The 22,477-nt window shown below is 42.9% G+C and overlaps 2 protein-coding genes across 4 annotated transcripts in view; one reads left to right on the top strand and one right to left on the bottom strand.

The window, feature by feature from the left end:
* CDase (neutral ceramidase) overlaps positions 1 to 22,477 on the top strand; it is a 255,835-nt gene that overhangs the window by 36,479 nt on the left and 196,879 nt on the right. The gene's annotated exons all lie outside the window — the stretch shown is intronic.
* LOC137638717 (prolyl 4-hydroxylase subunit alpha-1-like) overlaps positions 17 to 22,477 on the bottom strand; it is a 200,162-nt gene continuing 177,701 nt past the window's right edge. For all 3 annotated transcript variants that reach the window (XM_068371041.1, XM_068371042.1, XM_068371040.1), the window contains one exon: positions 17 to 1,400. In XM_068371041.1, the coding sequence (XP_068227142.1) occupies positions 1,327 to 1,400 (74 nt within the window). In that variant the 3' untranslated portion in view covers positions 17 to 1,326. The remainder of the gene's footprint in view (positions 1,401 to 22,477) is intronic.

Genomic DNA, 22,477 nt, shown 5'->3' with positions numbered 1-22,477 from the left:
AGATGTGATTGAAAAGCAAGAAGTACTAACTGCAACATTTGGCTTTTCATCAATATACTATATATATACCATAAGGTGCTTATAACATATGCAGACTGTCTCTTGACTAGTGACCTATCAAATTAAAAACTAAGTATTTTGTGTCCAAACTATATCAAAATATAAAACCTGTTTTAAGGGCGAGAGCTAACATCCTGTGCATCATATAAAATTGACCACCAGACTAAAACAGCCTGAGAATCCACCTTGGCATTTCCAGAGAATACTAATTTTGCCAGGCATGGAGTAAACTATACAAGTTACACCAAAAAACCAATGACTTAGAAAAGTTGGCATCCATCACTTAGGGTTCCTTCGGGGGATCAGAATGTGAATTTGTGGGAGATAAAATTAGGACAATCTAGCAATGTTAGCAGGTGTCTTGTCATCAGAAAAATTAAACAGGAATGCACAAGAGTAAAGGGATTGGGAAGATTTTAAATGCCTCTATTTCATAAAACAAACTTCTAAAGTGATGATGACTGGCTCTTTAGATTGATTTAGAAAAACTGGCACCGTAATAGTATTATAAATGTTAACATAGTAGATTATTATTCCATTCATTTTGTCATTTATTAAATGTTAAGTTTGATTACTCAGGAGAGGATTTTTCATGAAAAAAAATCTGGTTTTAGTTGCAAGATCTGTAGCTTCATTGCTTTGACCTCCTTACACAAGCTAAAGTACCTATGTAACCAAAACTGAACATATTTTCTTTGAAAGTGCAGACAATGTTCTTTTATTTTGTATCATTCATAATGCTTACAGTGTTGTGAATGACACTGCACATACTGTACTTTAAAATTTTCTACAATGCAAAACTACTTGAGAAATCAAAAATAAAATAAATTAAATTACAAGAGATTAATAACAATGAAATAAGAAAACAGTAAAAGTATACAGTATATACATAATTGACTTCAGTAGATTGCACAGTACAGTTTATTATACTGTAAGCAGGTTGTACAATATGAATAACTCTGATAGTCGATAGTGAATACTATTTTCCAAATTGTATTCATTTAGACATACGTCAATTAATCAGAAACCTTACGCAGCTTTGTGCTGTAAAATTTAAATAAAGAATTCAATATACAAAATTCTGTTATTAGACATTAAAGGTTTATGATTATTACCTTTTAAACAGCAAATTTCTTCCACTAATAAGTATGCATTATTCTTAATACATTATTTAAGAGCACATCTACTTTCTACCATAAAGAGCAAATTAAAAAATCACAATCATAAGGGGAACTTCACAAAAATCTAAACATTCATGGTTTATCCTTACTTGGCATTAACATCTAAGCTACATGGTCTCCTGAACTCTTGACCTCTTTCATGGATCCACTTGTTGGACACTGAAATGTAGAACAAAAGTTCATGACAGTATCTTGGTTTATTGACATTTGTTACTATTGTACACAACTGGAAATTCTGTTTAATTAAAAAAAAAAAATTGGTCATCTAAGTCATAAAGAAATAGCTACTAAATTCCAAGGTATAAAAGTTACTCATGAATGGCAGAGGCAAGCCCTAAACTAGAGACTGACCATATATGCATGTGATCAGCTCAAGTCCCCTCTCCACTCAAACATAGACCAGGGAGGACTAGCCAATGGAAGCTGACAACTTGGCAGGTAGACACATAGGCTCTCCCAAACCTCCTTCCTTAGCTCACAAGGATGGTGGGGTTGCAGACATTACAAGAAACTCTTGAGTTTGAGCAGATCTCGAACCCTAGACAAGCAGATTGCCAAGCAGGAACATTTCCAATAGATTACTCCAACAAAGGATAAAATGAAGCTCTCAATAGCTTCAACATTTGAGTTCAAGTATAGTTATTTCTTGGTTATGAGAACTAATGTGCATGTCTGACACACTTGGCCTAAACATCCTGCAGTGTAGGTAACGTATGGCCTACATGTCTCAAGTCGGTAGAGTAACACAGGTACATTGAATTTTAAAGTCAACATGGTCTATTTAAGCTATAATAGATTAATTTCATTATCAATAAAAATCACTTGTCTTATCTATAAGAAATGGTGATGAAATTTAAATGAAAAATTATTCCAACACTAGATACAAACCCTATGCTAACTGATTGTAATCTAACTTTTTGGGCTCAAGCCATGACGTCCTGATGGAAGGTTCCTTCAGTAGCTTCCTAAGGGTATATATGACTACAGTAGATATTCCCATAGAATTAAACTAAAGGTTTCACAGAACTCTAACTTCTGGCGCGAGTACCCATAAGGTTTCCCTCTAGGATATCGTATAATAACGGGACGTATGCTTGACACGCCACATAGCTATCTGCACCCCACATAGCGTTTACACTTCAAGGGGGAAGTGTGGCAAGTTATGGGAGGAGCCGTTACAAAGTTCTCCTCTGTTACTGTTACAGTACTCGGCGACGTCAACATCCGGTCGCCATGTTGGCCGCCATCTTGACTGACGTCACCGTTACGCGCCATTTCCTCATTCCTTCTTACGTAGCGTTTCTGACTAGGTGTTTTTTCCCAGTTTTCACTAAGTAACTCGTTATGTCGCAATCTTCTGCCTCGCCGCCTTCTGGAAAGTTGAGTACCATATTCTTGTATTGTATAAATAAGCTCCAGCCGTAATGTATAAATAAGCTCCAATCTTAAAATTCTGTGTTTTGTGGCGGAGCTGTGCCCCGACCGGAGGCGTCATAATGCAGACGCTGTTGTTCGCCTCGCATGCTTTATTTAGTTAGCCAGAACCTTCCCGGTCTTATAACTAATAATCAACATTAGTTATTTAGTCTTCATTGCTAGGAATTAGTTATATTATGCTGACAGTATTCATTTTCGGCGAATGTAGGTAGCCGAATTCGCATGCTAGATTGCTAGCCTAGCCCCTAGGCTCGATAGCCTAAGCGTTGTTGTTTACTTTCTTGCATGATATAATAAGTGTTCCTAGTGTTGTTACGAAATGAAGATATAGGCATTTATACATATAAGACTCGGTGATTGCACATGTTTTTCGCCTTCTAGGAAGTATACAAGGGGTTTCGGTGATCTTGGTAGTCGACTCCCTTGCCCCTAACCTAATGCTAGGGCTCTTGTATACTTCCTCTCCTCCCCAGTTACCTTATCTAAGGTAATCTCCTCCCTCTGAGGTAGCCTAGGCTACATCCTAGCCCTCCTTACCTCGAATTGCATTCAGGTAAGGTTAGGCTAGGATTTTTCATTCCCCACTCCTTGCCATAGTACATGCGCTTTGAGTTCGGGACAGAACCTCAGAGTACCAGTCGTTTGCCCCCAGCTCCCCATTAGGAGAATCTACTCTCCTTCTGGTCCCTGCTGGTGGGTGAAGGTGGAGGGGCTCTACCCTTCCTCCCTGTGGCCTAGCGATTTGTCCTACCCCTGTCTTTCCTAGTCTGGGGGACTAGCTCCCCTAGCCTAGGTTAGGCAGTCCAAGGGGATTCTGCTTCTTTATAATTTAGGACAGGACACTAGTGCTGTACCTTCTCTGTGCTAACCTACCCTAAGCTGGAGAATGGATTCTTCCTACCTAGATAGGCTAGCCCTTAACAGAATCCCCACCCCTGGGAGTGCCGGTGGGAGCTACGCCTCCCCCCTACACTCCCCCTCAGGACCCTCACCCCTCCCCCCTCTATCCCTTTGTGTTAGCTTAGCCATCACACCTCTGTCCGCCCTCCTGCAAGTCCACCACGTGCCGGCAGGTTGTGGGTTCGGCTTGGTCCTTTCGTTGGTTAGTCCGAACTGCTACGCTTCCCGCATATAGTCGAACTATGGGATAGCATACGACGGGTCGGTCTGCCGGCGGAAGACCTCACTATCTTAGAGTGTTCTTCGGTCCTCCCTTGGGCCGCCACCTGCAACTCTAGTCGACTGCTGGCTCTGTTGCGACTGGATGAAAGGTTGCCACCCTCTCCCTTTCATTTGAACACTCCTTCCGGAGGAAGAAGGGGTATGGGTGTCGAGCACTACCCTTCCCTCTCTCTCCTCCTATCCTATCTCTCTCTCTCTTTCAGTGCCGGTCCACTGCCGCCTCCACTCTGCCGGAGACAGCCATCAGTGTCTTTGGTATCCTCTCTGTCTCATTGATAGATGTTAGTGTCAGTATACCTTCGCCGGTCACTTGCCGGCGATCTGCCATCACATAAAGGTGTTGCCCTCTCTCTGCCACATAGACTGATGACTTGGAAAGGTCTCCCCTTGATGGAGATTTGCCGGCGCCAGGCACGCTTCCGGCATGCCGTCACGTTGCCAGCGCCATCCATCATATCTATATAGTGGACAGTCACTCCTTCCCCCTGCCGGTCCAGAGCCAGCAGTGATTATTGTACAGCTATGGATAATAGCCAGTACATCTATGGTATAATATATACCCCAGACTGAAAACTATTGTGTATAGTTGTATGCGCAGTCTCTTGCCGGGACCTAACCTAAATAAGGGGGATTAGATCTATCCCTCCTTTTTCTTCTATACTGAATGAATTCAGTTCCCCCTCTCACTGTATCTAATTCCTCGGAGGAAGCCTAAGCTTTGCTCATCCAATGTGGATGTTTCTTCCTCCTTCCAGGGCTCATGAAGAGCTCCTAGAATTAGTTATGGTGTGGGGTCACGGCAATTGGCTGGGCGGGTTGCACAAGTATGTCTTTCCTGCCTCTTTTCTAGCTTACCTATCATAAGCTTATTCATGAAAATGAATCTTATATTATAAGTTTGATAACTTTAATATTAATCTAAGATTACTGTAAGTCATGACTGTTATTGACTTCCAAAGACTCATTTGCCTCTTTCTTTTACATGAGGAGTACCTGCAGTGTGAGAGCGCCTTCTGCGGAGTTCGTTGCCCCGATTTCTACGGCCACCTGGTGTGCCGAACCCACGCCGGCTGTTCGATCTCCAAAGGGAACCTTTGTTATTGGGACCCGCAGGTCTGCACTGTATGCAAGAACCTGCTCGATGAGGCGTTTGACAACCCTCCGTCAGCGGAGGCCAGGGACATCGCCCGAGAGAAACTGAGCAAGTGGGTGCGTGGTTTCCAAAAGAACGTCACGGGGCCTTATCTCCCAAACGAAGAGGATGAGAGCCTTGCTCTTTCCTAAGGCATCTGCGGATACCGTCATTCCCAAGGCTGAGATCCCCTGCGTCCAACTGACGGTCGAACCGGACGTTTCGGACGCTCTCTAAGACTGTCATATCGATGAAGTGGAGAAGATGTCGGATGTGTCGGACAATACCGAAAGGACCCTGATGGCTGAGGGTCAGGAAGAGTTAGATCAAGTGGCGACTCCTGACTACGAGGGCGAGGTCGCCCGCGCCCCCTCTGTTTCTTCCGTTGCCATTTCGGAACCAGTCCCCTCTACCTCTGCCACTCCAGTACCTGCAGTGGTGGGCACCCAGGATACCCTCCAAGCTTTCGTGGCACTCCTGGATGATTAATTACGCCAGGGGCATGCGGACCTTAAGAGGGAGATCATGCGCATGTCGAAACAGACGCCGTAAAAGATCAGCGTCAAGGATCTTCCCTCCTGCTCAGTGACAAACCCTTGGTGGCATGCAGAACAAATGCCCATCACGAGCGGATACATTTTCATCAACCCTAAACAAGGCGCCGTCCCCCTTGAAGAGGTGGAGTTCTGGCCAAGCTTTGAAGCCTACCCGGACTGTTACGTCCGTCTAAAATCCGAACCAGACTCCAAGTCCAAGTAGGAGACCGAGCCTAAGGAGGTCATAGTATTTGACCATGCTAAGGCCCAAGCTCTTCTAGCCGACTGCCTCAAGAGCAGGGGCTACACCAACTCCAAGGTGCTGGCCCTAAGCAAGAAGCACCCGTCCTTTCTTGCTCCTACCACCATGGTCTTTCCTTTCGCCGAAAAGGCCCTGCTGGCAGTGTTGAAGGCAGTGGTGGAAGGAAAACCCTGCCCTACATTGGAGGAATGTAGGCCTCTCTCCCTCGCCCTCCCTCCCGACGACAAAAGCTGGAAAGATATCCAGTTAACTTTCGCGGTAGGAAAGTTGGAAGCTGATGTCGCGGGACGTCAGTTTAACGAAAACCTCCCCAAGCTCACCGAGTACCTTCTGCGTCGGGAGCAAGACACAAAAGAGAGGCTGGCAGCCTCTGTCTCTTCAGGTACAGCTTGAGACACTGGCCGGGGACATTCGGGTCCCAGGCTTCTACATGGTTCTTGCAAAGACCCACCTTGCCACCTTGATGAGGGACCTGTATGCTTCATCAAGGCCCGGAGAGCCTGTAGAGAACTCGTGTTTGCGGATGCCACCGTCAAACACGAACCCCGGAAACCGATTTCCTCCAACATTTGGGGCAAATATCTCTTTCCTAACGACCTCGTGAAAGAGATTGTTGACAGAGCCACCACTGAGAACCGAAACCTTCTCAACAAGTGGGGGATGTCCCGAAAGAGGAAATCTTCTCAGGATGAAGGCCCCCAACCTAAGAAGAAGTCCAACAAGCCCTGACCCCAACAGCGTCAGGCTAAGCGCCAGTTTCCGGCATCTGCTACTCCCCAGTTGGTAGCTCAGCCACAACAGACCTTTTAGTTGGTCCCTCAGCCGGTGGTGGCTCAGTCACCAGTCTTCACACCAGCCTATGAAAGGCAATCTACTACCTTTTGCCCCAAAGGTAGAGGTTCCGGCAAAGACTCCTCTCGACGTCCATCTAGAGGGAGAGGAGGGAGGGGAGCAGGCGGCCGAGGTGGTAAATCCTCGGGAAACCAGAAGCAATGAAATGTTTCTGGTGGGAGGAAGACTCTGCCACTTCCAGGATCGTTGAACCTTCGATCCTTGGGCCCACAGCATGATCAAGAAGGGACTAGGGTGGGTAACACCACCTCCAACCTTCCACCAATTCTTCCAACACTCCACCCCCGTCTTGGAAGAATACGTCCTAGAACTCTTGAACAAGAAGGTGATCAAGAGGGTAAAGTTCTCCAGGTTCCAGGGAAGACTGTTCTGTGTTCCCAAGAAGGACTCCGACAAACTCTGAATCATTCTAGACTTGTCCCCTCTCAACAAGTTCATAGCGAACAACAAATTCATGATGCTGACTCTTCAACATATAAGAGCCCTACTACCTCACAAGGCTTACACGGTCTCATTAGACCTGGCGGACGCCTACTGGGACATTCCAATGAATCGCCAGGCTTCCTCCTACCTAGGATTCAAGCTTCAAAGAAGGCAGTACGCTTTCAGGGCCATGCCCTTCGGACTCAACGTAGCTCCAAGAATCTTCACGAAGCTCGCAGACACGATCGTCCAACAGCTACGCCTTCAAGGCGTCCAGGTGATGGCTTACCTAGACGACTGACTGGTTTGGGCAGCATCCTCAGAAGAATGCTCGCGTGCTTGCAGAAAGGTGATCCAGTTCCTGGAACATCTGGGTTTCAAAATCAACACCAAAAAGTCTTGACTGTCTCCAGCTCCGAAGTTTCAATGGCTGGGAATCCATTGGAACCTTCAGTCACACCGTCTTTCCATACCTCTGAAGAAAAGGAAGGAAATAGCGGGATCTGTCAAGAGACTCCTAAAATCCAAACGGATTTCAAGGCGACAACAGGAACAAGTGCTCGGCTCCCTCCAGTTCGCCTCAGGGACAGACCCAGTGCTACGAGCACAGCTAAAAGATGCATCGGGAGTCTGGAGAAGAAACGCATCCATCGCTCGAAGAGATCTCAAGAGACCTCTACCAACCAAGCTTCGCTCACTCCTAAAGCCATGGTCGGAGGCAAAGAACCTGAAAAGATCAGTTCCTCTTCAACCACCACCTCCGTCGGTCACCATCCACACAGATGCTTCGCTGGAAGGATGGGGGGGTCACTCCCATCAGCGACAAGTTCAAGGAACATGGTCTCCCCTATTCAAGACGTTTCACATCAACTTCTTGGAGGCCATGGCGGTTCTTCTTACTCTGAAGAAACTGTCCCCACGTCCTTCGATCCACATCCGTCTAACTCTGGACAGCGCCGTTGTGGTCAGATGTCTCAACCGTCAGGGCTCAAGATCCGCTCCAACTCAACCAAGTGCTATTGCCCATCTTCCGCCTAGCGGACAAGAAGAGATGGCACCTCTCAGCAGTTCACCTACAAGGATTCTGCAATGTGACGGCGGACACACTATCGAGGACAAGCCCAATAAAGTCGGAATGGTCCCTAGACGCAAGATCATTCTCCTTCATCTCCCATAAAGTCCCGGAACTGCAGATCGACCTCTTCGCGATGAGCGACAACAAGCAACTTCCTCTTTACGTGGCCCCATACGAGGGCCCCAGATCGGAAGCTGTGGACGCCATGTCCCTGGACTGGAACAGATGGTCCAAGATTTACCTGTTCCCTCCACCCAACCTTCTGCTGAAAGTCCTCACCAAGCTGAGAACCTTCAAGGGAACAGCAGCCCTAGTGGCACATAAGTGGCCCTGGAGCAACTGGTTCCCTCTAGTCTTGGAGCTACAGCCCAAGCTGATCCCTCTGCCAGACCCAGTTTTCTCCCAGCAGGTTCAGAAGTCGACTGTCTTCGCTTCATCAAGGAAAACCCAAGACCTTCATCTCATGATTTTCTCTCCCTAGCCGTGAAGAAGAGGCTTGGGATTTCGAAGAAATGTTTAGACTTCCTAGAGGAATACAAAACTAAGTCTACCAGAAGGCAATATAAGTCATCCTGGAAGAAGTGGGTGTCCTTCGTCAAGGCTAAAAATCCTACAGAAATCACTGTAGATTTTTGTCTGTCCTCCTTCATTCACCTTCATGGACAAGGCTTAGCAGCCAACATGATTTCCACTTGCAAATCGGCCTTGACAAGACCATTACTTTACGCCTTCCAGACATCTTTAACAAGCTTCCAAAGGCATGTGCTAGACTCCGTCCTGCACCTCCACCGAGACCCATCTCCTGGTCTCTTGATAAGGTGCTCCATTTTGCCTCTAGTCTGGACAATGAGTCTTGCTCTCTGAAAGACTTGACTCAAAAAGTGATTTTCCTTTTTGCTCTCGCCTCGGGAGCCCGAGTCAGTGAAATAGTGGCTTTATCTAGAGAAGAGGGCCAGATACAATTCGCCGAAACAGGGAACTTACCCTCTTCCCTGACCCAACGTTTCTCGCCAAGAATGAACTTCCCACTAAGAGGTGGGGTCCCTGGAGAATCTGCCCTCTGAAGGAAGATGTCTCTCAATGCCCAGTGGAGAGAGTAAAGGTCTATCTTCGAAGAACTTCAGACTTTGGTGGAGGACAGCTCTTTAAAGGAGAAACATCGGTATCTGATTTGTCACTCAAACAACTAAGGGCGAAGATCACCTACTTTATTCGCAGAGCGGATCCTGACAGTACACCCGCAGGCCATGATCCCAGGAAAGTCGCCTCTTCCCTAAACTTCTTTCAAGCAACGGATTTCGAAAGCCTTCGATCTTTCACAGGCTGGAAATCCTCAAGTGTGTTTTTCAAACACTATGCAAAGCAGGTGCATGAACTTAAGCGTTGCGTGGTGGCAGCAGGTAGTGTGTTAAAGCCTGCTGCCTAGTGCTGCGCAGAACAGTGAGTTATTCGGGACTCTAACTCAACGGGTGCCTGTGTTGACCCTAGTGCGAAACAGTGATTTTGAGTGCCACCTGGTGCCACTAAGGACTGTTCTTCTACAAAGGTGAAGTAACATAGACAAGAACACGTGTCCCACATGTTTTTTGGATATGAAGTGTATATAAGACTTTAAAAGACTTTATAGTTCCCTTGGTACTTATGTGTGTAATGGCAAGTTCTTCCTTTTCAGATTCCACACCCACGTCTTTTGTTGTCTTTAGTCTATGTTTGTTAACTACATTTTATTGAAATTTATTTATTTATTTCATATTAATTCAAAAATTTTATTGAATAAAATAGAAATTTTCGCTACCATATGCGTCTCATTTCGCCCTATCATATGAAATAAAATACTGTTAGAGATTTTTATTATCCCTATTATTTGATCATGATTATAATCTGTTATAATATTGCTCCTATTTGATGTATACTCACCCAGAGAAAAGTAAAAAATTGTTCCAACACAATTACTCAACTTTCCTGATCTGTCTACGAGACCGGCAAGATCTTCGTCTACAGGTGAGTTTCTTCATCAGGTTAGCTTCAAGATGTTCCTTTCGTCCAAATAGGACTTCCCTGCCAGGGGGGCAGGAAGCCATAACATAGTATATGCTATTGGTAGTGACATGTAACGGAGATGTCACGGTCTCTAAGGTCATCAGACCAAAGGAATATGGTTTAGAAGTCGAAGGCACTACTAAAAGGGGAAAAAATCCATGATACATTAATTCTCTTACCGGTACACTTCCATCAGGACGTCATGGCTTGAGCCCAAAAAACGGATTTTGAGCGAAGCTAAAGATCTATTTTTGGGTGAGATAGCCATGACGTCCTGATGGACCCGCCCTGATTCTCTATTCTGGCCTGTCAGGCCCCTCCCTATCTTATTGTATCATGGAGGCTGGCATAAACGCCGGAAGGAATGAGGAAATGGCGCGCAACGGTGACGTCAGTCAAGATGGCGGCCAACATGGCGACCGGATGTTGACGTCGCCGAGTACCGTAACAGTAACGGAGGAGGAGAACTTTTTAATGGCTCCTCCCATAACTTGCCACACTTCCCCCTCGAAGTGTAAACGCTATGTGGGGTGCAGATAGCTATGTGGCGTGTCAAGCATACGTCCCGTTATTATACGATATCCTAAAGGGAAACCTTATGGGTACTCGCGCCAGAAGGTACAATTCTGGGAAACCTTAAGTTTAATTCTCTGGGAATATCTACTGTAGTCATATATACCTTTAGGAAGCTACTGAAGGAACTTTCCATCAGGACGTCATGGCTATCTCACCCAAAATTTAGATATTTCGCTTCGCTCAAAATCCGTTTTTTCAGCTCTTGACTCCGCACTCCTCCTTGCGGCGATGGGCCAATGGCCTTACTTAGCAAGCAGAGGGAGTGCATAGTCTTTAGCTTATTTGCTCCCTCTCTGGGAACCCCCTCCACCGAGGGTTGAGGTTTTTCCACGAGTAGTCGTTTGCACCCAATTAATGTTTAGTAATTTTTTTTTTTTTTTTAATCCACCCAAGGGAGTTTTTCATAATGAAACTCAACAGGGTAAGATCCACAACCAACCTATCCATGACGTGGATATCCCCATTATAGCAATGTGCAGAATGGTACCGTGACTACACCTGCTGAGCCCCTACCATCTGTTCTTTTTTTTTTTTTTTTCCTGCAACCAAAGGCAAAACACATCTGGTTACCTCAAAAGGTCCTTGACCTCACTCTAACCTACCAGGCAAGTAGATGATCTTTTGTGGTTAGTGTTGTGGAAGGGTTGTCTTTCCACAAGGAATCACTATACCCCTAATTACTGAATTTTTACCTTCTCTCTGAAAACTTGACTCAGTCTTGTCGGTAAAGGCTATCGCTCGGCATTAAGCCAAGTCTTTAGACTGAAAGAGTTGGCATTTCCTCTTCAGTAGAGTTGTCCATGCTCAGAGTTTTGAACAAGCTTCCCCTCAGTCAGCATTGAGACCACCTTTGTGAAACCTTGTCAAAGTTCTTCGTTCCCTGAAAGAGCAATTTACAAGCCATTACATCGGTCTTCAGGCTGGGAAAATGGTTTTCTTCACTTTAACCTTCTCTAACAGGGTTAGAGCATTGCATGGTCTCTCCTACGACATCCTCAAGTTCATTGCTAGATTCGAGTTCTGATCCGATGATCCGGATTGGATGTTTTAGTCCTGTGAGAGCGCTAAGGCGATACAGTATTTAAATAAACTCGAGTAGCTCGCCCAGAGATCCAGAATTCAATATAAGTTTATGCGTTCCCGCAGCTACGGCTTTTCAATGGGTAAAAAAAAAATCTGATGATGTTCACTCTGATTCTCTTGCAGGAAAATGAGGATGAGAAAAGAAAGTATCACCTTTTCAATCTTTGTATAACATTATTGCCAAGATATACTGTATCCTACTATGTAGTTTAAGTAAGAAATGTAGTACTGCATCGTATCTTATCAAATTGTAAAACTTGGCCGCAGTCAATCATCAATATTCGCAGAATTGGCCATTCACAATAAGAAGAACCATATAACCAAATATATATAAAAATCTTTATTTGAAGGCAAGGGCATCGAGAGATCAGTGGATGACCCTGATAACTAGGCAGTGGCAGCAAACAGACTACTACTCAGACCTTCTTTTCCTGCTTGACTCCTAAGTCTGTTTTTCCTGCTTGGTTGGGCCTCTGCCTTTCCTCCCCCACTGACATGGTATTAAGAGGAGGGATGATGCAGATTTCGAAAATGAAGACTGGAGTAATTAATGTGGTAACCTGAGCTCCCTACCACTTATTGCTTGCTTGAGGGCTCTATCCCTTTAAGAGCATGTATTTGTTTTATTGAAAGACAATAGAAATATTTTTGAATGTTTAAAGTTTTATTGATGTGGAACCTTGTCAAAGTTCTTCGTTCTCTAAAAGAGCACTTTACAAGCCATTACGTTGGGCTTCAGGCAGTGATCTAGATAAAATTCAAAGAAACTTTACAAATTACTTTATAAATTTAGATTTTGACTAGTTGATATTTGTTAGTTTAAGCAAATAAAGTACAGTGGTAAGCATAAACAGAACAACCAACAATCATTAGTCTGTTTTATTTCTATATTTTTTTTTCATCAGGTAAAATAACTACAGTATACAGCTATAAAGATTATGGACCACCCAATCAAGGATGAAGCGAAGAAACCTACTGGAGGAAGCAACAAGCAATCCCGAATAAGGCACTTTAAATTACTGGTTTTTGAGATTCCCTGAAAGTATCAAGTCGCCCATTTCTGGTGGCACATTGTGAAATGAAATGGAGCTGGTTTGTATGCCTTAAAAGTAACTTTATTTTTAAATAAAATTATGAAAAGCAATATAGTCTTTATTTGCATCTCTTTCTCCTATTCCAAATAGGATGCTTAGAACCTCATCTTAAGCCAGCATATGAGAACTCCTAGCATCCTGATAATAGTAATCACTGCATCATGCTTAGTTCAGCGTTTATGCCTGTTGCTTGGTGGATTACAGTGCTCCCCCCCCCCTTTTTTTTTTTATCAGACACTCAAGTGGTATATAATAGTCTACATAGACATAATGGCTTCAGTTTTCCCATTCACCAGTAAGATAACTACTGTACCTAATTTTCCTTGTAAGATTTTATACTGTACCATATTCTTTACCTGTAGTGTTACTAGGAAATATGTAATCATCATTGTATATAAAAATTGGGAAGAGTGATTGTAAAGTATGCTGTCCAATGTGTGCATAAAAGCGAAAGGCAAATGACCGAGGATAATATCTCTATTGTTTATAGGATTTAGTTTCCATAAAATAAATTTCTTTAAGATATTTTGTCTAGTATTATTATTACTATCCAAGCTACAACCCTAGTTGGAAAAGCAGGATGCTATAAGCCCAGGGGCTCCAACAGGGAAAAATAGCCCAGTGAGGAAAGGAAATAAGGAAATAAATAAATGAGAATAAATTAACAATAAATCATTCTAAAATAAGAAACAACGTCAAAACAGACATGTCATATAATAAACTATCAACAACATCAAAAACAAATATGTCATAAATAAACTATAAAAAGACTATGTCCGCCTGGTCAACAAAAAAGCATTTGCTCCAACTTTGAACTTTTGAAGTTCTACTGATTCAACCACCCGATTAGGAAGATCATTCCACAACTTGGTCACAGCTGGAATAAAACTTCTAGAGTACTGCGTAGTATTGAGCCTCGTGATGGAGAAGGCCTGGCTATTAGAATTAACTGCCTGCCTAGTATTACGAACAGGATAGAATTGTCCAGGGAGATCTGAATGTAAAGGATGGTCAGAGTTGTGAAAAATCTTATGCAACATGCATAATGAACTAATTGAACGACGGTGCCAGAGATTAATATCTAGATCAGGAATAAGAAATTTAATAGACCGTAAGTTTCTGTCCAACAAATTAAGATGAGAATCAGCAGCTGAAAACCAGACAGGAGAACAATACTCAAAACAAGGTAGAATGAAAGAATTAAAACACTTCTTCAGAATAGATTGATCACCGAAAATCTTAAAAGACTTTCTCAATAAGCCTATTTTTTGTGAAATTGAAGAAGACACAGACCTTATATGTTTCTCAAAAGTAAATTTACTGTCGAGAATCACACCTAAAATTTTGAAAGAGTCATACATATTTAAAGAAACATTATCAATACTGAGATCCGGATGTTGAGGAACCACCGTCCTTGACCTACTTACAATCATACTTTTGAGTTTTGTTAGGATTCAACTTCATACCCCATAATTAGTATCTTTAAAATAAATTTCTTTAAGATATTTTGTCTAGTATCTTTACCTTGAGCTATATATCTCTATTGTGCAATACACACATCTAGATTGTAAAAGCTATTGCCCACGAAATCAAGAAATAAGACATTCTTATTTGAAGGAGTACCAAATGTAATATTTTTGGGAACTGGTTCTTAATCCCAAAAACAGAACAAATTGTTTCTATCCTGAATGAAGTTCGACTAACAAACTCCTCCAGCAAAGAGAGGTTGATAACTTCTCCACCTGGGGGAGTCGCCTTCAGTACCGGTGGTCTGGTGTAGGTTGGCAACTTTCCCAGTTTTCTTCTATAGCATATTATTTACTTTTGACAATGAGGCCACAGCTTTCTGCAATCCTGGGAAAGAGGAGTATAGTAAGTATTCCTTCCAAAGGACACTTCCTATTCAAGGCTTGACTTCCCACCATTACCACGTTGCCCAATGGCCCAATGGGAATCTTCCACTCACGACAGCATTAGAAGGGAACACCTACTTTATGTCAAATAGGAGCATATAAGTGAGGAGCCCGTAGCTTTCAAGGAAAAGACTGCACTAGGTCCTGGTTGGGGCTTGGAAATGATACAAGACTTTTAGAAGCCCCACTCTAAGGTGTGCTTGGCTCAGAAAGCGAAGGTTGTGAAGTTAACAACACAATGGACAGTCAAGTCCTGAGAGGTAATCCTCTACTTATCCACTTCTCTCTTTTCTTGGAAGGATCTTAGAAATGATCTAGTGCATAGATTAAGTTGGCTCTCCTCACTTAACTTGTTGAGAAAAGGAGAAAACTACAATAGATGGCCTTTTATACGGCACCATAAGGACTTTGCTGTTGCTGGATAATAAAGTGCCGTTGTGTAAAGTGACTTCTTTAAAATTATTTGAAACATTCAAACTTCTTATTATATCACGCAAGTGACCACAAACAACTACCAGACATGTCAACCATAGAAGGAAAACTATATCAAATGCTTAAAACTGTTAATGGGAAAAAAGAATTAACATTTATAAGCCTGCTCCTGCAATCTCTAGTATTGTTCAAAGGGTGAGGCTCCTATCCATAATCAATTTGTCTGTCCATTGCTCTTTTAAGGGAACATAGGGCTTCTGAGGGATACCCTGGCAGTAGTCCCCCCCCCCCTTTAGAAGAAGATAGTCCTGTCCCAGGTACATGAAAGTGAGGATCGCTCTGCTGTATTGCAGGCGACAACTCAATATTAAAAAGACCTGGTTTATAGCCCAGTGATAAACCTTCATCGCTGGTTTTGAGCAGGAAATGGTATTCTGCATCTGGTCTTTGTTTTGGCAATAGTCTTTTCATGACTGGCTCTGAACTGCATCTTGGGAAACAGTTCGTACCCATTCTGACTGGATACTCTGAGAAATGACCCTCTCCTATGATGCCGAAGCCTTACAAAGAGCGCTTGGCTTGGTGTACGGCAACAGAAACTCCATTAGGAATTTCAGACTGCAAATAATTTCTCTCCGCAATGAGACTTTCAATAATTCTTCGCCGAGACAACGACGAGGATTCTACCAATCTGTGGAATATCTGGTAGTAAGGCAGGCCCAATTGGTCGGGTAGAGGTGCAGATTTCTCTGAGTACTCTTCAAAACTGTAGAAGGTGAGGGTATCTCTACCTATTGCCCTTTCGAGGCTTGGAGGTTAAAAATGATTTGAGCTTCATTTAATGCTCCTCGTAAGACCCCTAAGAGGCAGCCTGGTGACAATCTGAATATGACGGCCATTTCAGAGATGTCACACACCGCCCTTGAAGATTGCCTCTAACTCTGGTATAAGCGAACAGAATACCAATAATTTCTGGTTAGGGAAGATGCAGGTCAGTGGATTATCCACGATTACAGTATAATCTGAAGATGCTAATATCACCCTGAGACAATTTTCACCATCTTTGTGATAGTTGGCACCCCATAAGTTCCTTCTACTTGGAACGTAGTGGCTGAAAGGTGATCGTTGAACACTTACAAATCCAAGAATTTCCTGATAACTGTGCATATTGCGTTGAAGTCTTACCGTTGTCACGGGACGGTCCGTGCTCAATCCTCTGCCTGATCAGAATGTTATTCCCAAGCAAGTGTTGAGGAGATAGCCGTTTGTATTCCTAACAGTCAGACACTGATGCTCCTAGTTTGCTTACTGCCCTGAAGCCCAAAGTGCAGGCGGGGTGCTCCCCACATCTCTGTTCCATCTTTCAACATGTCCGTGAACAACATAGATCCGGAAGTTATGCAAGAGAAGCAGAGTGCTTCCAGTAGGTTAGCCTTCTTGACTCCTATTTCACCTCTCATGGGTTTCTCCCTAAACGGGGTCTGAACACCTGTCGTGGTCGCTGCCCAGAAGTCAAAGATGTTGCGTTACGTACAGAAAGATGTATAGAGCTGGCGTTTAGAACGAGACAATGCCAAATGTCAGAAGAACTGTAGGAGGAGCATAGTTTTCCTTAAGCATGGTAGGCAATCCCAGAATAGGATGCATTTCCTCCCCCTAGGATTGTGTTTCTCTTGATCTTGAGAGAGTCTTGGGGCAAAGGAATGACCCCCCCCCCTTTTTTTTTTTGGGGGGGGGGGCCTGGGGTCAAAATCTTGATAGGGCGAGATGTCTGTGGTGGAGATGGAGGAAAGCGCATCACTCGTTTCCATCACTATTAATCATCGATCCAACTAAATCAGTCAGCACTTTCTCTTTTACTTTTGATAATTTCTTTTTTCTCCCATCTCTTCCTTTTGGGCTCGATATTGTTGACGACTTTGGCATGTTCGATTTTACTTTTGATGCTGCTTTGGATTTGGCAGAGTGTGGGATGGACTGCATTCCATCTCAACCTGTGCCAATTTAGACGCCATCACCCTCTGGCAGACCCCATTGGGTGCAGACCAAGTCTGTTAAGAGTCGGGCTCCAGTGATCCGGTCTTAAGTCACCCATATTTGCGGGTAATGGGTGACGCCAGGCATTGGAGTCGACGGTGGGAGGGGCTAACTACCCCCACTGACCAGTGTACGCCCACCTTAAGAGAGGCAGCCCACCTTAAGAGAGGCAGCCCACCTTAAGAGAGGCAGCCCCTCTCTAATAGAGGACTGGTCCCCGCTGAAGCCTCTTCTCGTGTTGGGCCACATGGGATAGGAGGACTGACATCCTCCGATAAGAGGTGGATAACCCGGCTTGCTTTTTCAAAAAAACCCAACACCTCTGTTGACGACCTGGAAAATACAAACATGGACCTCGGTACAGACAGCTCCAACTCGGGTTCTAACATTGTAACGTTAGAACCTTATTCACGTCATGTGAATAATAAAACGCTAGAGAAGAAGAGAGAGAGAGTGAAAAATGATGACAGTACAGAAAGATATAGAAAAGTAGAAGTATTACCTGGTCACTATGAAGTAGTGAATTATGAAAATTTTTTTATCTTGGAATTTGAAAACGGAAGAAATGAGCGTATAAATGTTTTTAAAGCTAATAGGGAAAGAGTTACTTTATGTGGAGGGCAGCCAAAAATTTTACCCCAGGGAAATGGAAGTCTCTTGATAGAGACACTGTCCCCATTACAAGGTGAAAGGTTAAAAACACTTACAACATTGAATGGTCATAGCGTAAAATGCGTTTCGCACCCTACTTTCAACCAGAGTAGAGGTGTGATATATGCTCCAGAATTGTTGGATATAGAGGAGAAAGAAATAGAGGATGAACTGAAAAATCAAGGAGTAGTTAAAGTAGTCAGAATGAGAAAGAGAGTTGGAGAACAACGTATCCCTCTTGCTACTCTGATTATAACATTTGATCAATGCCGATTACCAAATGTTATAAAAGCTGGATGGCTATCTTTGAAGGTAAAACCATATATCCCGTCACCATTGCGATGTTATCATTGCCAAATGTATGGCCATTTAAGCCAGAAATGTAAAGAAAAACTAAACAATAAGCCAGCTATTTGTGCCAACTGTGGAAAAAGTAGTCATGGAGTATGCATCGAAAACCCTAATTGCATACATTGTGGGGAAGCACACCCAGCTACATCTAAAAGCTGTGTAAAGTTTATTTTTGAAAAAGAAATCCAGGCCATTAGGACCATGGAAAGGGTTACTTTTAAAGAGGCTCGTAAAAGAGCTCTTGAAAAGCAAATAAGACCAGGGCAACCTTTTTCAATGGTTCTGAAGAAAAACTTGCCAAACCACACAGACGAAAATTATATCTCTACTTCTAAGATAAAGAAACAAATGAAAGTACGTAGTTAAAGAGGTTGAAAGTCCCATCGAAAATCTATATCCAGAAATTGTAGAAAAATCAAAACGGATACTTAAAGATCTGAAAATTATTCAAAAGCCAACTACTCCGATTTTAAACAATAGTACAAACCTCTCGCAGGCCGTGTCCTTGCCTGATCTGATGGAGGTTGCACTCACACCAATTTACCTGGTGAACCCGTAGTGAGGAAGGTGCAAAAACCTGACAGATCACAACCTTTTAATCGGAAAAGAGAGAGACCTCCCTCCCTCTCTCCTACCATAAGAAACATTAAAGTCACGACTTCCAATAAATATGATATCTTGTCTGCTGATGTTTCTGAACAACTAGAAGGTAAATTGAACCAATCAGAAATTCAAGTTGAGGTCCACCATCCTCCTCAACAATTAGATCAAAAGGACACAAAGAAAAAGAGAAACACAAAACCCACTATATCAAGATCGTCTCTAGAGTTACCTCCGGGAAATATTGTTAGATCAAATATTGCCAATGGGAAGACTTCATCTAAGGTGTCTTCCAAAAAAATAAAACATAGTTTTTTCCTCCATTCTGCAATGGAATTGCCAGGGTTTAAGGGCGAAATATGAACTACTTAAGCTCCTCATACGTGAGCACTCCCCTATAACAGTATGTCTACAAGAAAGCAAGCTCGATGCTAATACTCCTTGTCCTCGAGAGTATGTTAGCTATAGGACACCATATGATCAACGAGCAGGGAGCCATGGGGGAAGTCTTGTATACGTTCGTCGAGATGTTCCCCAAATATCTTTGTCTATCTGTACCCCTCTGCAGGCAGTGGCTGTACAGATTGATATAGGGAGAAAATACACAATCTGTTCTCTTTACTTGCCTCCAAATGATAACATCTCATATGATAATATAGTAGAGGTGATTAAACAACTCCCACAACCCTTTCTCTTACTAGGGGACCTTAATAGTAGACATCCTTTATGGGGTGATGTTTTAGCAAATGCAAGGGGTAATATTATATCGTCAATTTTGGAGACTGAAGATGTCGGACTCCTCAATACAGGAGAGCCCACACATTTTCATGTACAGACAGGTACCTTGTCCTGCATTGACCTATCAGTCGCAAGCTCTAACTGTCTTCTCGATTTTAATTGGAGAACATTAGATGATTGGCATACTAGTGATCATGCACCAATCATTATAAACACCAACAATGGTCCACCTTTACAAAGATCACCTCGATGGAATCTTGATAAGGCGGACTGGAATAGATTTCGGGAGTTAAGTGAAATTGAAGGAAATGCAGAACAGTTTGAAAGTGTTGATGATGCCATAGACTTACTTAATGGAACTCTTCACACAGCAGGAGTGAATTCCATTCCCAAAACAACTGGGATATTCAGACGACGACCAGTCCCCTGGTGGTCATCAGAACTAACTGCCCTGCATAGAGCCACAAGAAAGTCTTTAACTCGATTGCGCATGCGCCGTAATGAGGAGAATTTAGTCATATACAAGAAATGTAGAGCACAGTTCCGCCGTGCCATGAAAGAAGCTAGGCGCCAGTCTTGGATGTCCTTTGTTTCCTCCATTAACAGTAGAACACCAACATCATCTGTGTGGAGGAAAGTCAAAAAGATAGCAGGCAAATTCACCCCAAACCCACCACCAGTGTTAAAGATAAATGGCAAGTATATGACTGGAGCAACCGAAGTTAGCAATGCCCTGGCAGACCATTTCTCAAATGTATCGTGCAAGTGTGAAGCAGCTCCTGGTCACCAGTATAGGAGCAATGAAGAAAAGAAAGTTTTAAACTTCGCAACAAGAAAGCAGGAGTCATACAATTCTCCTTTTACTGAAAGAGAATTTGATTCTGCTCTTGCTACTTGTAACGATACAGCCCCTGGACCCGATGGAATTCCATATGCAATGATTAAACATGTACCTTTTAATACAAAGTTATTTATTTTAAGCATTTTTAATAGAATATGGCATGATCATAGTTATCCAAGTGTTTGGGAACTAGCCATTATTTTAGCCTTTTTAAAACCCGGTAAGGACAAGTTTTTAGCAGCAAACTACCGACCTATTGCATTGACATCTTGTTTATGTAAAATCATGGAGAAGATGGTCAACGCAAGACTGATTTGGTACCTTGAAAAGAAGAATATTTTATCACCCATTCAATGTGGATTCAGGAAAATGCACTCAACGACTGATGTGCTGATACAACTTGAGTCCTCCATTTGTGAAGCCTTTGCTTCCAAACAGCACCATGTGACAGTTTTTTTTTATCTTGAAAAGGCATATGATACCACATGGAGATACGGTATACTTAAAAGAATCCATGAGTGCGGATTGAGAGGTGAGCTACCACTATTCATCCAGTCATTTCTTTCACATAGAGTTTTCCAAGTGAGAGTTGGGAAGCTCTATCACAGAGTAGGTGCCAGGAAGAAGGAGTTCCTCAGGGGAGTGTGCTGAGTGTAACCCTTTTTGCACTAGCAATTAATGGGATATCCTCAGTCATTCCCCGGGATGTTCTCGCAACATTATTTGTGGATGATCTCCCCATATCATTTGCTGGGGCCAGAATGGCAATGGTTGAGAGAAAAATCCAACTCTCTATTGATAAAATTATCCATTGGGCCGATATGAATGGATTTAAGTTCTCAACAAGTAAAACTACAATTGTCCATTTCTGTCGTATACGGGGAGTACATCCAGACCCGGATATATACATCAAAGGTCAACGGATCCCATGTGCAAGTGAAGCAAAATTTTTAGGGTTGATATTTGATTGTAGGCTTACATGGGTTTCTCACTTAAAAGCATTAAAAGCTAAATGTGTTGAAGCTATGAATCTTTTAAAAGTCTTGTCCCATACGTCATGGGGGGCAGACCGCAATACAATTTTAAAATTATACAAGGCCTTGATATTTTCCAAAATTAGTTATGGTTGTGAGGTATATTCTTCAGCCACCCCAAGCCGGTTAAAAATACTAGATTCAATACATCATGCTAGCATTAGATTGTCCACAGGAGCCTTTAGAACCTCCCCTATCACAAGTCTCCTTGTTGATGCTGGGGAGTTGCCTCTGGACCTTTACCGGATGTCCTCTATTATTCGGTATTGGTTTAGATTGCAAAGACTCCCTAATTCTTCAGCCTTTCAGACTGCAAGCCTTGTAAGGCACTCAACCTACTTTGAGTTGCACCCAAAATCTCCTCAACCTTTTGGGTTTCGGGTTAACCAATTATTAAACAATCTGGATATAATTAGAAATAAGGTGCTTCCATTCAAGGTATCATCAACGCCTCCATGGAAATTACCTGACATATCTTTTTGTAAATACTTTATTGGAGTTAAGAAGAATATGACTGACTTAGAATCCAGGTCTCTTTTTATGGAACATGTCGAAGAACATAGGGGATCGACTTTTATATATACTGATGGCTCCAAATCTGATGCTGGCGTTGGATTTGGAGTACATAGTAATGATTTTAATTGTAGAGGTGCACTTCCTCTAACAGCTTCCATATTTACTGCCGAACTGTATGGCATATTAACCGCTATTGAGAAAATAGCTTTGGAAAAGGAGGGTAATTTTACAATTTTTAGTGATGCAAGGAGTGTTCTTCAAGCTTTAGAAGTTTTTAATTCTAGTAACCCTCTAGTTTTAAAGATTTTAGAATGGCTTTTTATTATTGGACGGAAAGGTATAACTGTTCGATTTTGTTGGGTTCCAGCACATGTAGGTGTGTCTGGGAATGAGAAGGCAGATCTACTGGCGAAGAATGCGGCATCCGAGTT

Source organism: Palaemon carinicauda, chromosome 3, assembly GCF_036898095.1.
Source record: "Palaemon carinicauda isolate YSFRI2023 chromosome 3, ASM3689809v2, whole genome shotgun sequence".
NCBI lineage: Eukaryota > Metazoa > Arthropoda > Malacostraca > Decapoda > Palaemonidae > Palaemon > Palaemon carinicauda.
This window is presented reverse-complemented; position numbering and strand designations above follow the sequence as displayed.